This window comes from Penaeus chinensis, chromosome 17, assembly GCF_019202785.1.
Source record: "Penaeus chinensis breed Huanghai No. 1 chromosome 17, ASM1920278v2, whole genome shotgun sequence".
NCBI lineage: Eukaryota > Metazoa > Arthropoda > Malacostraca > Decapoda > Penaeidae > Penaeus > Penaeus chinensis.
The window spans coordinates 20,311,727-20,326,726 of NC_061835.1; the positions used below are offsets into that span (position 1 = coordinate 20,311,727).

The 15,000-nt window shown below is 35.2% G+C and overlaps 2 protein-coding genes across 2 annotated transcripts in view; both read right to left on the bottom strand.

Annotated features, from left to right (window-relative positions):
• Positions 1–7,353, bottom strand: part of LOC125034301 (28S ribosomal protein S30, mitochondrial-like) — a 12,233-nt gene extending 4,880 nt beyond the window's left edge. The window contains exons 1-4 of the mRNA XM_047626064.1: positions 6,865–7,353; positions 1,572–1,692; positions 707–831; positions 1–131 (exon numbers count right to left, since the gene is read on the bottom strand). The exon at positions 1–131 is cut by the window's left edge and continues 42 nt beyond it. Of these exons, the coding sequence (XP_047482020.1) occupies positions 1–131; positions 707–831; positions 1,572–1,692; positions 6,865–7,325 (838 nt within the window). The 5' untranslated portion in view covers positions 7,326–7,353. The remainder of the gene's footprint in view (positions 132–706; positions 832–1,571; positions 1,693–6,864) is intronic.
• A 5,838-nt stretch (positions 7,354–13,191) lies between these two features.
• Positions 13,192–15,000, bottom strand: part of LOC125033896 — a 20,855-nt gene continuing 19,046 nt past the window's right edge. Inside the window, exons 11-13 of the mRNA XM_047625469.1 lie at positions 14,928–15,000; positions 13,878–14,016; positions 13,192–13,757 (exon numbers count right to left, since the gene is read on the bottom strand). The exon at positions 14,928–15,000 is cut by the window's right edge and continues 37 nt beyond it. Of these exons, the coding sequence (XP_047481425.1) occupies positions 13,324–13,757; positions 13,878–14,016; positions 14,928–15,000 (646 nt within the window). The 3' untranslated portion in view covers positions 13,192–13,323. The remainder of the gene's footprint in view (positions 13,758–13,877; positions 14,017–14,927) is intronic.

Genomic DNA, 15,000 nt, shown 5'->3' on the forward strand with positions numbered 1-15,000 from the left:
AGGCTCGTGGATCTAGATTTTCTACTGGTACCGGCGCACTTGTTGCTAGGCTGTCGTCCCTGGAGACCACTTCCGGAAGACCCAGACTTGTTCGGACGCAGAGGCTGGGAGAACTTTCTGCCTGTATGGCTCTGAAGAACAAAGCAAATTTACATGTAGAAAAGATTCTTGCCAGTGGCTATTTGTACGGCATCCTTTCAGTCCATATCCAAAGACCTTCCAGTGGCTTTTAACCATACTATATCTAAAGAGAGCTTTCAGTTGCTTTTAACCATACTATATCTAAAGAGAGCTTTCAATGACTTTTTACCATACTCTTTTTATCTTACTAAAGTCAGTACAGTTAAGGCTTTTCTTTTATTGAAATATATTCCTAGATTGTAAGTTTATTGTGCAGCATATACAAGGCAATTATTTTTTTATAATCAATCATTGTCATGAGAACTTAATGTCACCCCAACAGGATTCTGGAATTCTGCAGCTACAAAACAAAAAAGTTAAATAAAAGTAACAAAATAATGACTAAAATAAGAAATCATGAGAAAAGACAATTTATATCAAATTCCTATACTAAGAGCAGAACCATTCTCAATATTACTAGCTATCTATAAATCCTTCACAATTATGGTTTATATGAAAATTCTACTGAATTATCATGACTAAAATGTACAAGAAATAAATAAATGAAGAAAACTAACAAACCAACCTTTCCATAAGCTCATGCTCTCTGTCTTTCATGGGCTTGAAGTTTCGCCGTTTCTTTTTTAGCAAATTGTCCGATTCAAGTCCACCGAGAAACCAGAAAGCTTCCACTCTGGGCCTTACATCAACCTAGAATGGCAAAACAAAATTTAAACAAAACACAAAGAATAAATTGGTTGCTCAAGATCTAGATTGTTAACATAATTAACTACTTATAGATCAATTACTACAAACTATTTATCAAATAGATAATGAAAAACTCCCCTGTATTTGCTCGTATTAAACTACATAACTTAAAATCATGTTATAAAATGAACATATAAGCCTTGCAGAAAAAAATTATTCCCCTATATCCTTCATGGGAGAGAACTATATAATCTTAAAAATAGAATTCAAAATAAATTGAATATCTAACTGTCTCTCTCTCAATAACAGCACAACTTCCTTATTAGCCCCTTGCCGACGGGCATGGCATGTAAGAACATGCCATGCCCGTGGTGAGTTTACTTTAATTGTTTTTACACATAGATGGCTGCACTTGTACTGAAAATATTTCATGTTATCTTATTTTGCTGTTACAAATGTTTATAACATTATAGTAATTATAATGTTTATAATAAAAATATTATATCTATATTTATAGCACTAGTAAAAAATACATTTTTCCCACCAATTCAAGGAAAGGTGAAATCCTTTGTGGCTAAGCACTAGCAGAGCCATCTATGTACAGAGACATGTCACAAAAATATATAAAAAATGAGCACCGCATTTTTCCCATTTTTTATCCATTTTCCCCTTACGGCAATGGGTTAAACAAATCCTTCGAAATTCCTTAATAGAAAGAAATCATCACACGTGTCATCCCCTACCACAGCATCCTTAATGTGCTCGGCCGAGGGTGCTAATGCTGCTGCCAGGACCTTGTGTAAGCCGAGAAGGAAGTTCTGTGTCTGGTGCCTCTCTATGGCTCGCCCTTGACCGAAGTCTCTCCTAGGGAATGTGGAGAGAAAAAATTCAAGTTAACCAAATGAATGTTTTAATTCAAAGGCTACTTAAATGTCAAAATACAAAGAAAATTACACAGCTGAAGTGAATGTCATGAATATTTTAAGTTATGATATGCACTAACTACTTATAATAATCTTTGACAATGTTGGACCTCTATCGTGAACATGCTACCAAGATCACGATGCAAATACGATTATAATCAATTGTAATAACTATTCATAATAATTATATTAATTACTACTACTAATATTAACAATAATGAAATATGAATAAACATAAATGCCACATGATCCAATCTCACCATTTCCCAAGGATACTTCAGAGTAAATTTCTCAAATACATTTGAATTTTGAAACCTGACAAAATTATATATCAATGGACTCCTATCAATATCTACTAGCCAAATATAGTGGTTATGAAACGCACGAGAAAAAAGAACTCAAAAAGAAAATATATCAAAAGGAGTACCTCAGGGGTTGCCCAAGGGGTCCAACACTATATAACATGCTTATGTCAGACTTGAGACTCCCAAAGAAAATTTGCAAAATAATTTATGCAGATGACATCAGGGTCATTCCATATAAAAGAGGGACAAAAAATTAAATTTTGAAACCCACCACCTCAGATTTCAACCAAATTTGGATCAAATGTTCCTACATACAAAATATGAAATACTGCAAAACTTCAGACCCAAATTCAAAGTGCTTCAAAAATTACGAGGGTTTAAAATTTGGTTCAGTTTACCCTGTTTTTACCCACTGGCCGCCATTATGGATTTGTAAAGAAAATACATTTAGGTATAACTTTTGATCCATTTGCCTAATCAAGTTGATAATTTTAGGGTGCTAAATCCACATTTGGATAAAAAACAAGTATTTCTCTTTAGGAAAATGCTCTTTTTTAGTTATTAATGTCAAATCATAAAAATCATCAGTTCGGGCACTGGGGGTCACAAGAAATTAAATTGCCAGAGGTGCCCAAGAATAACAGAATTCAAACTTTTTATGGGTCATCTATACATAATAGATCACTTGTATGAGAAAAATCTCAATGGTACACTGTTTGCATCAAAAGCTATAATCATTTTAAAAATGTATAATTTTATTGCTTTTTAGTAGAATAGTTATGCTGGTAAGATTCTTTAGATGACAAGAAATAACAAAGTAATTCATAATTTTTTTCCCAGCTATTTATATTAAAACAGTAATAATCAAGTGGGTTTTCAACTATATTCATATAAAATACACTATATCATTCCATCATAAAGATGTTCAAACAGAAAGTACATTTTTCAATGCAAAATGTCACTAAATGGTCTCATTGAGAAAGATCTCAATACTATCAACATCTTTTTTTGCAAGGTAATACTGCCTTGCAGATATTGATGATGTAAACGGTGTTTCAAGAATACAAATTAGGTGTGTTTCTGGAACCCAACAAATGTTATGGAGGCAACAGTTGGCCACAGCAAGGCAGAATTAGTTCCCAACTTGAAAAAGGTTCACTACTTTTCAGATGGCTGTGCTGGCTTCTAACAAATATATAAACTGTTCCTTTGGAACTATATTCCCAGTCGAAACTGACCTAAACATGGAAAACATTATAGAAAAAATAAGAACTTTAGGATATGAACCTAATGAAATAGAAGAGTTAATAAGATTAAAAAGACAAAACACTGATAAAAAAGTGAAGAGAAATGGGTACCTAGCAAATCCCTAAGAATCACCTTTAAAGGGACTTTACCCAAAAGAGTAGCTATGTAAGACTTAGAAAAAGAAGATTATTTAACTTAAAGAATACTAATGAAATAGATAAAGAAATAACCCTCTTGGAACTAAAAACAGCAATTGATAATGACAAAAACAATAAAGCATCTGGACCGGGTGAAAAGACGTACGAGTTTTATAAGAATATTCCAAATAATATAGTAGAGTCAATCAACATAAACAAAGCTTTCATAGATAAAAAATATATCATAGTAGCATGCATTGACTTAGAAAAAGCTTTTGACACAGCCAATCATGAAGCATTACTAATCAAAATGTCAAAACTAGGCATCACCTCTAAAATGATTATATAATCTGTTAGAAAAAAGAACATTCCAAATAAAAATTGGAAATCAAACTTCAGAAAAAGGAATAATAAAAAGTGGAATACTTCAAGGCTCACCAAGAAGCCAGTATTAAATGTTAAATGACTTAAAATTAACAAAAGAAATTGAAAAGATAATATACGCAGATGACATAACCCTACTAACAAGTAATAAAAACTTTATAGAAGCCTCTAACATAATAGAAATAGAATTACAAAAGTTAAAAGAATGGGCCAATCACTGGGATCTGAAAATAAATTTTACAAAAAGAAAACTAATGTGTTTTTCAAATAAAAAGATAAACCAATTACCAATAGCAAAAATCAAATATACTCAGTCATAAAATTTTAGGCTTAACATTAGACGCCCCCAAACTAAAATGGAAAAACCATTTAGAAAATTTAAAAGTAAACACCTTAAGTAGAATAAGTATAATGAAAATACTAACCACTAAATTGGGGAGCAAATAGAGAAACTCTATTAAAATTTTACAAAATACATAAAACCAAAAATTGAATATGGAATAACAATCAACGGAGCAGCAAAAGAAAAGGAATTAAGAAAACTTGAAACCTTATAAAATCAAGTATTAAAACTGGCAACCAGATGTTTTAGAGCAACTGCAACCATAACGCTTCAAGCATTAACGAACATCCCACCTTTAACATATAGAATAAAAGAGCTTGCATGCATACAGCTAACAAAAATCCTAAATAAACCCAACACAATGCCTTTAAAACAACAGCTAACAAAATGCATAAAAGAATATAATCCACAAAGAGAAAAAAAATCACTAGTACACAGATCTAAAGACACAAAAATAAATCTAAATGTAAATGTAACTCCAAATGTGATACCACACATATCCCCAATAACCCCTTGGTATGATATTTCAGAAAACATACAAGTAAACTTTATGGACAATATAACACAAAACACCCCTCAAATAATTATTCAAAAACAATATCAGGAGTTAATAAACACAAATTATAAAAACTTGAACATAATTTTCACTGATGGTTCAAAGATAAAAAAAACTGAATCAACCTCAGCGGCAATCTGTATCCAAAACAAAAATATGACAACTATTTGGAAATGACCTCCTAAAATAGTAATCACTCATGCAGAATTATTTGCCATAAAACAAGGACTGAAATACGCAATAAAAAACAAACAGACAAAAAACAACAATACTAACAGACTCACAATCATCACGACAACTAATACTAAACCCCAAACCACTAAACTACAAACAGATCATACATGAAATACAAAAACAAATACACTTTCTCTCAACACAAAAACAAAAGATTATGGTACAGTGGATTCCATCCTATAAAAACATAAAAGGGAAACGAAACTGTTGACCTAGCGACAAAGAAAGCCCACGAAATAAATAATCCCACGTCTATACCACAAGACCCAAATTGCATCATAAAAGAAGTTAAATAAAAAAATAATAAACAACGGGAATCAAAATTAAAAAGAACCTTAAACACAAAAAATTATCTCATCAAAGAAAAAAATCCAACAACCATGGACCAGAGCCAAGTACAGATAACCAGACACATGCATCACAAGACTCTCATCCAAACATACAAGGCAAAAACAACACCTCTATAGAATGAAAATGGAAAACAACCCTTTCTGCAAGAACCAAGAAGAAACTAGAGAACACATGTTCTTATACTGCCCAAGATTTAACTCTCACAGAACAAAACCAAAAGATGCTTTAAGACGAGTAAACATAAATGATATTGATATAAACCTTCTGATTATAGTCTAAAACCCTACACCAAGATAGAAGAAGAAGAAGAACCTTCTGATTACAGGTGCAGACCAACCATCTACAATAAAGTACTACATATTAGGACATACAGAGATTTTCCTACAAAAGACTAAATTATTCAACATAATTTAAGAAACAAGAAGCCTAGAAAGAGAAGATCCAGGGGCTATAGACAACAATAGTCTAAATCCCTATATCAAGAAAGAAGAAGACTATCTATCAGAAGATCACAAGTTCTACATATTAAGACATACCAAAATATTCCTACAAAAAAAACAAAAATTATAGATATGATAGAAAAGGATTCAGGGGATATTGACAAAAAGTGTCTAAAACCCTATAAAAGAAGAAAGAAGAAAGAAGAAAGAAGAAAGAAGAAAGAAGAAAGAAGGAAGAAGGAAAGAAGAAGGATAGAAGAAGGAAAGAAGAAGGAAAGAAGAAGGAAAGAAGAAGGAAAGAAGAAGGAAAGAAGAAGGAAAGAAGAAGGAAAGAAGAAAGAAGAAGAACACGCATGTGGAATTCATGTTGAACAAATTGCAAGTAGAGCAACGAAGGGAAGTACAGGAAAACACAAGAATATGCCGAAGGCCTTTTCGCATTTACTGCTTCATCATATGCCCTGATGAAGCAGTAAATGCAAAAAGGCCTTCGGCATATTCGTGGGTTTTCCTGTACTTCCCTTCGCTGTTCTACTTGCAAGAACTAAGAACTAAGAACTAAGAACTAAGAACTAAGAACTAAGAACTAAGAACTAAGAACTAAGAACTAAGAACTAAGAACTAAGGCGAAGAAGGCGAAGAAGGCGAAGAAGACGAAGAAGACGAAGAAGACGAAGAAGACGAAGAAGACGAAGAAGACGAAGAAGAAGACGAAGAAGACGAAGAAGACGAAGAAGACGAAGAAGACGAAGAAGACGAAGAAGACGAAGAAGAAGACGAAGAAGACGAAGAAGACGAAGAAGACGAAGAAGACGAAGAAGACGAAGAAGACGAAGAAGAAGACGAAGAAGACGAAGAAGACGAAGAAGAAGACGAAGAAGACGAAGAAGACGAAGAAGACGAAGAAGAAGATGAAGAAGACGAAGACGAAGAAGACGAAGACAAATTTTGGATCTTTCTGCCCATTACAGGCAAATTTTATCTTGAACTACATGGCCATGGGAAACAAAGTATGCTGCTCTGTGAAACTGGAATTATCCCGGAATTTTCCCTTTTCTCCCTGCTGCGCGTTACCTAACCTGCTGAACGCGTACAACCCGCTGAGGTCACAGTACCTGCTCAAAGGCGCCTGGAAGTTGAGCAGAAGCAGGTCCTCGACGGCGCCCTTCAGCCCCTCCGTCAGCCTCGCCGCCGCCTCCTTCTCGTGGTATCCCTCAGGCAACCCTTCCACCACGTGCGTCCTGGTGGCATACTGGGTAAAAGGCGTGCCCTGGAGCGTGGGTTTCGTGTCCAAGAGCCTGCACGCCCAATACCCGTAGTATTTGGGCATGTTGAGCTCCATTAACTTCTGCTCGAGGGTAGGGAGGCCTGTGATCTTGTGGTGCCATGCCTCGGTCTTCCTCCTTTTCCTCGCTTCCCTGCTCACGTCGAGGATGGGCGGGTATTCGGGCACGTCCGTGTACTCGTCGAGTGGGGCTGGGTTGTGGTTCCGGCGTGCCCAGTCCCGGGAAAGGGGAGAAATACGCAAAAAAGTGGAAGAAGTTCGTCTCTTCCACACTATCCTCGCCGCCGCCATGACTGCGTCCGATTCCCGTGAAAAGAATTGTTTACGTTTTTTTCATTTTATTTCTTGGTTGAAATTGGGGTCGTTATCTGGGTGTGAGATGGGTGTGATCATTATCTAGAATATTATGAATGGTGGAAGTCTAGTAGTCTAGGAAATTTCGTTGCGAATTGAAGCCAGAGTCAGTACATTCAAACGCATTCACTAAACCGCGCTTATTCAAATCCATTTTAACTTTTTCCGTAATATTAGTCTGATGTATGTGTGTGAGTGCGTGTGTGAGTATGAGTGTGGGTGCGAGAGTGAGTGAGTGTGTATGAGTGTGAGAGTGAAAGAGTGAGTATGAATGTGAATGAGTGTGAGAGTGAGTGTGTATGAGTGAGTAAGCGTGAGAGTGAGTGTGTATGAGTAAGCGTGAGAGTGAGTGTGCATGAGTGAGTAAGCCTGAGAGTGAGTGTGCATGAGTGAGTAAGCCTGAGCGTGAGTGTGCATGAGTGAGTAAGCGTGAGAGTGAGTGTGCATGAGTGAGTAAGCGTGAGAGTGAGTGTGCATGAGTGAGTAAGCGTGAGTGAGTAAGCCTGAGAGTGAGTGTGCATGAGTGAGTAAGCGTGAGTGCGAGTGTGAGTGTATGCGTGAGTATGAGTGTGCATGAGTGTGAGTGTGAGAGTGAGTGTAAGCATGAGTATGAGTGTGAATGAGTGGGAGTGTGCATGAGTGTGAGTGTGAGAGTGAGTATGCACGAGTGTGATAAAAATTTGAAGAATAAAATAACCAAACGAAACAGTAGCATAAATATTATGTTTACTTTCATCATAGGCATATTATAAGGTTTTAAACAAATAAATGTGCTAGACAAAAAGGTCGTATATAATGAGCATATTATATGGAGGCTTTTTTTCTTCAATGTCAAAAGAATCTTACTTCATGCTTATTCCTTGCTACTATATGATATAGTATAACAAATAAAGCAATATTTTATCTCACTTATGAAAGATTCTGAGAGAGAATTTATTAATAACCTTATAGTCTTTAGAATAAGTATTATAAAAAAGGAAGAATACCATTGTCATATTTGGCTTCTGTATCTATAATTATTAAGAAGTTGTCCTGATCTACAGATTTTCCTATTTATTTAAATTTAGTGAGCATTGTGGTTCAGTCCACCTTTTTTTTTTCAAGTAATATCAATTGACTTTTTATTCCTTTCCTTCTCATCTGCCCCTTATTTTGGATGCTAAAAAATTGTGAATCTAGTTTTTCTTTTTAAATATTATATATTTATGTTGACTATTGGAATCTATTGCCATTCTTCACATTTTTATATAACTGTACTTTATCCCTCTTCTCCAACTAGCATTTAATAGAACACTATGAATCTTCTGAAAACTACTTATTATCACTCAAAGACCACAAGTCATACGTGCAATACACACACTCGTATATTTAATACATACACATACTATTCAAATAACTCAGGCATCAAAAAGTAAAGCTCACTTATTTTCCATTATTTTTATTGTTTACAGTATTTCACTGTAGCGAATCTTACATTTCTTTTAAGTCATCAGATAATAATAATTAATAATTTGTGAAAGAGCTGCTCTGTTCCAAAAAAAGCAATACATATACTAGCAACTTATTGGGAAACCAAATTCTGGAAAACAAAGTTGCCCACATGCTGTCAAATAAATCATATACTTTGAGACTAAAAGTGAAATTCATTAAAAATTGATAAATTTATCAAAATATTAGAAAACAATTTCTCTATAATTCATCAAGGAATGATATAGTCAATAAAACTGCAGAGGAAAGCAGACAAAAATTAACACAATATTTTCTTATAATGCTACAACTTTTCAAGAAAGTTTGTTTTCTTTTACCAATAATTTCTTAAAATAAAATGTTTCTTTGTCAGAAAATCATAAAAATCTGAAAATCTTACGAAGTTCAGTAACAATTATTTTTTTCAAAAGTAAATAAAAAGTTCAACTTTTAAAGCTGATTTCAAAGTACATACATTAACTTATGTAAACTCTTTCTATATCTAAATCAAAACAAAAGTAAACAACATTGTAACAAAGCATGGCAGTGTCTGATGAAATAAACTGAAATACTTCTCACTCCCAGATGAACTTTTATATAATTTTGATTTTTTTTTAACAGATAATACATATTTTCTATGTATTTACAAATACATAAATATGTAATAAATAACAGCAAAATTTAAGAAAACTAGGAAGAAAATATAAAATGAACAAAAAGGGGTAGGTAAAAAAAAAAAAAAGAAATAACTTGTCAGGGTAAGAACATGAAGAAAGGTATGAGGCAGAAAAAAAATGTGATTGCAGTCATGTCAATTTTGAAGTTTATTACTTAGTCTTTACACAAGATTTTTGCCTGCTCCTTTCCATAGCATGCTTCTGATGTTTCTTGAACCTTTCTAGTGCATCAAACTCTGTACCTTCAATACTATTGGTGACATCACTGTCACTTCTAACTTTACTCTTTTTGTTTTTAGATGTATGAGTTTGTGCACCCTTTACTTCTTTCTGTAGATGAGCACTAGTTGTAACATTACTGTCTCCCTTTTTCTTTTGTCCCTGATTACCTTTACTAAAATAATCCTGGGTTAGCCGAGTACTACTGTAACTCTTGCCTTTTGTCTGATTATCTGATGAATAGACATTGGGAGATACAATAAAACCTGAAGGTGCAACATTTTGCAGGCATTTTTTGTTAATTTTCTTCTCTCTTGCACATTTTTTGGTCTTCTTGCCTTTATTTTTTGCATCTTTGCCACCCTGAGGTTTAGCTTTGAGAAACTTCTTTGAAAACAAGCAACTAAATTTCCACTTTTTAGGTGTGGGTCTAGGTTTCCCACTTCCAGTTTTTGAAACAGAGAGTCTTTTATCTGAATTTCCACTACTATGAGAAGGTTGTAGTTCAGTGTTCAATCCTTTCTGTTTAACCAGCACAGATTGTTCCTTTTCCTTGAGAAAGGACATCAATTTATGCTTGCCTTTACCAGATTGCAAGGACTTTTTATTCCTTGAAAGTTTATCCACTCGTGGATCTTTCTCCATTCTTGATGAACTTTTCAAGTATGTGGATTTTCTTTTATGCAGATCAGGGTCAGAACCTGGAAGGAGTGCACTCCCCTTCACTTCCGGTCCTTGACTGTGTGCTTTCTTCAACTGCTGAGGCTCTTTAGCATGCTGACCAAAGTCTTGACATTTATCCTGAGGCAAGATTGAAAAATTTGTATTCTGATAATCATTTTGAGATATTTCTTGGCTTGATGTAGATGCAGAGACTTGTCCAGACTTTGACTTCGTCACTACATACTGTGGTGATACTGTGGCCACTAAATCCTTGTGGTTTAAGACCCCATGAACAGAGCAAGCAGACATATAATTCCAAGACATGGGCAGGGGAAGGGATTCCTTTCCTGGGAAAAGGGATAGCAGAATCCCCACATATTCCCTGCAAGACAGAAAAATAAAGTGTGAATTTAACATTCCAGAATGTTAAAGAAGTATCTATCTGTGCTTATTTTTAGCTATGAAATAGCTGGACTAGTAGTGATTACTTTCCTTTAACCAAAAATGTGCAGACAGAATAGGAAAAAAACAGAAAGGGGATTAAATACATGTGCCATCAATAGAACTCTCTACCCTTCTACTAGTAATCCAATATTGACTAGATTAGAAGTCTTCAGAGAGTGAATATAACACAAATAGTAAGAACAAAAATGTTAGTATAAATGCTTTTAATATTATTATACTTGGAAAAAGACAAGTTGCTGTAGACAACACAACCAAACACTTTCCAGGATCCAGCAAACATATCTATATAATTAAAGGCCTGATGTCATAAAAATTTATGAAACAAAAGTAACAATCAAAATTTTCCACAAACTTACCAGTATATCATCCTGACAGTTTCAGTCATATGCTCAAGCGGGGTGGGCAAGTCTTCCTCGGCTTCACCTTCACTTAGCTGAATCAACTCTGGATGAAACGTGCATGGCCTAATGTCTTCTAGCGTTAGCTGACAGATGGGACATGACAGATCCAGCAATGATGGATCAAAGAGACCATCTGCATGCCATACCTCATTCCTCTGGTGCTGGCTACAAATACGGCTTGAGGAAGGTTTTGACGTCACTTCAAAGGGCATTCTTATTTTTTCCTGGAGCTGCGCCAGGTGTGACCCATGACACAAATATAAGCCTCTCTTCAGGTTCTTTCCAGGCATTATTACACGACCTGCATAACTTAAGTAATTTGTGCCGTTTGTTGAATCGGTCTCTATGATGGTAAGATCTTCAGGGTCAGATAAAAGGGAACTGTGAACTACCTGATTCTCATTACCTGATGTAAGGGAATTATACAAATGATTTGTGTTGCTACCAGTGCTCCATATTGTACATCCATTTATTGCTGTTTTGGAAGAACAGGATGTTAACATGGTACACTGATTTGGAGTCTGCAGTCTCTCCTCTGAATTCGGACTATCATCCAGAAACTGAACCAATGAATTAAGCATTGGTGTTCCGCATTCACTCTGCTCCGTGTTACCCTCTCGAAAAACTTGTAAGGAAAATTCGTTTGCTCTGACCTTATCATCCATCTTGCCTCTATTACTTTGCTCTACTTGTTTATTACTGCTAAAAGGTCCCTCTTTCATTTCCTCTGGGATATTTTCCTTGTCAGTGAACTCTCCTAGCAGTCGTCTGTTACAACTCTTTCTTTTACAGTCATTAAATGTGTCACTGGATTTTCCTTCAGCTTGACTTGATCTGGCAAGCTGCATTTCCCTGGCAGCCAAGAGCTCTTTCTCTAATATTGTAGGTGGTAGAATTTCCTGATGGGACAGCGTAACAATGGAGGATTCCACCAAAAAGGAACGGCCTACTTCGCTGGGTACAATCTTATACCACTTAAGTTCCAGTAGTATATCCTTTCCTGATACAACTGGTGGTATTGTAATCAGAGCCTTTCTCTCCCCAGATGTTATCTCTTTCAAAACTGGCACTTGTTGAATATCTTTAACTAAAGGCTGACCATCTGGGTGATGTCCTGAAACATTCAGTGCACTTACCACTCCTTGTATGTCTTTTTTGCAACTACTGCCTTTGATAGTGCTTAGACCTGGAGAGTGCATCTCATTCACAATTTCTGCAGGAGTGGAATGCATCTTGATTTCCTGTGACTCTACAATGGAAATATCATGTTGCTGTGATGTCTTTGAGTGTTTAAGATCTACACCACTTTCTTCCACTTCATAATTTATTTGTTGATCATCCTGGCAAGGGATCTCACTAATCAGTTCTGCAAAGGTCCCAACTGCATGGCTAGACTCTTTCCATATTTCAATGCGGTCTGTCTTCAACAATTTTTCATTCTGACTTAGTGGAGTTCCTGATATATTGTTGCAATTATTAACATTGTCAAATGTCAACCCTCCAGCTGCTCGTTCCTCAATCCTAGCACTAGACATTACATTTTGTTCTGTTTCTTTTTTCACTTTAGTGCAGATGATATCGCCTGCTTTTACCTTTGTTTTACATAACTCTGGAAGGATGAACAGTACTGTGGACTTATCCGACATATCATCTGAACTGTTGGTTGGTTCAGGCCCTTGACTACTTATGGATTCAGGTCCAGATGGTTTCACAGTGCCATCCTCAAAGCAAGAGTGAATGAATAGAACAGAATTATCTTGGGACTGATCTTCACCAACAGATAAGTACTCTTCATTCTCATCCTTGGTATCATCAGCAGGATGAGCATTGGTGTAACTGTTTTCATCAAGCATGTCTCTCTTGACATGACAATGCTCCAGCACACCTTCCTCATTCTTAATATTTTCGGATCTTGAGCCAGCCTGTTCTGAAAGGTTTGGTAAATTTTCTCTGTGACTTGGCTCCATTTCCTCTTGAGAATGAATTATGTCAAAGTTGACATTCATTTCACTTTTTACTACCGAGTCTTGTACACATGATGTTTTACTCACCTGGGCAAAATTCTTTAATAGTATCCTCTTCATCCGCGAATTCAAAGGGATCGTGTATATCAAGTGGTTTGCTTTCATCTAATGCCCTTCCCTCCTCCTCCTCTTCTTTGAGTGAAAAGTCATGTCTATTCTCATCTTTGGATTTTGTATATATGTTCCTTGGTCCTGCTTTCTGGTTCACCCCCAATGAATGTGACTCCTTTGCCTCTATGTTACTTTCTGATTTTTGTTTTTCCTGATTTGTGTTGCTTCTGACCAAGTAAAATTGATCTTTACCATTTTCTTTTTCAGCCTTTTTTTGACTCACTGACTTCTTTGAATTGATATTTACTTTCAGGGGAGTATAGCTTCTCAACGTTCGTTCCTGCAATTCAGCTTGTTTTCTGAGTTTGATGTACTTCACTAGATGTTCATTTTTCTGCAAAACTGGAATAAAAAACAGAATATAATTCAATAAAAAGAACATTTCAGATGAGTGAATATTGGACTCATTAACGTTCCAATCTTTCCACAATTAAAGAACCCCAAACTGATTATGCTTCCTACCTCTTTCCTTTAACTGAGGTTCTATTTTGTACCACGACTGAACCTCGTCTATGCTCAGCACGCTTTTGGGATCATGCTTCTTTTGATGTTCCAAGACAGATTTCCTACTGTTGTGAGATTTCCCATCTGGTGACACCACCTTTAGAAGAATTAAACTTTATCATGTGCTTTACTCAGTAGACAAAAAATAAAATTAAGAAAAGAAAGAAAGAAAAAGAAAAAGAAAGAAAGACAGAAAAAAGAGAAGGTAAATAGTACCAAATGCTTATAACTATTTTGACCAATATCACATAATCCTTCACGATTATAAGAAAGTATCCACAAAATCAATAGAGCATAATTCACATGTACATCTGCATATTTAATAGAGTGTTTGGAAGTTTCTATAGACAAATCTTTAACCCACAGGAAACATTTACATGAGCTGTCCACTGTAATTTTTTTTGTCAATTTTTTTTACACTGAGATAACTTTGCAAGAAGTTAAATACTAGGCCTGCCTGATCTGACCTCTTCACCTCATTCATTGGATTTTCAGGAAAAAGTTTTAATTTTGTATGCTTCTATCTCTTTTATCAACATTAACATTATCAAACCACAACCAATGCAAGCTCTGAGCGTCACACCAAACCATACATCAGGATAGGAGTGAAATCAGCTGCTCGAGAGAAAAATAAGACAAGAAAGAAAGTTAAATTGACCGAATCTTTAAGCTCTTAAATGATTGTTTGGGTAATGAGGCTTAAAAAATAAATAAATAAATAAATAAATAAATAAATAAATAAACAAATAAACAAATAATAATAACAATATCTATGGGTGTTTCCTAATAAAAGAAATAGGGCAAGGTAGTGCAATCAGCTATTCTTTGGTGACTAAATACTTGTAGGGTAAACAAAATCAACAAAATAAAATTACAGGGAAAATAACATATATACATACTCTCCCAGCCTGAACTGGTAGTAAAATCTGATATTTGCATAGAAAGGAAAAGAAAACAGTAAGAAAACAAAATGGAAAAACAGAAATAAAACAGACATCAAATGCTCACCTTCACATCTATACGGATTTTTGGTTCTTTTTTTCTCTGCACAATACGTGCATGTATTAATCTCTTCCATCCT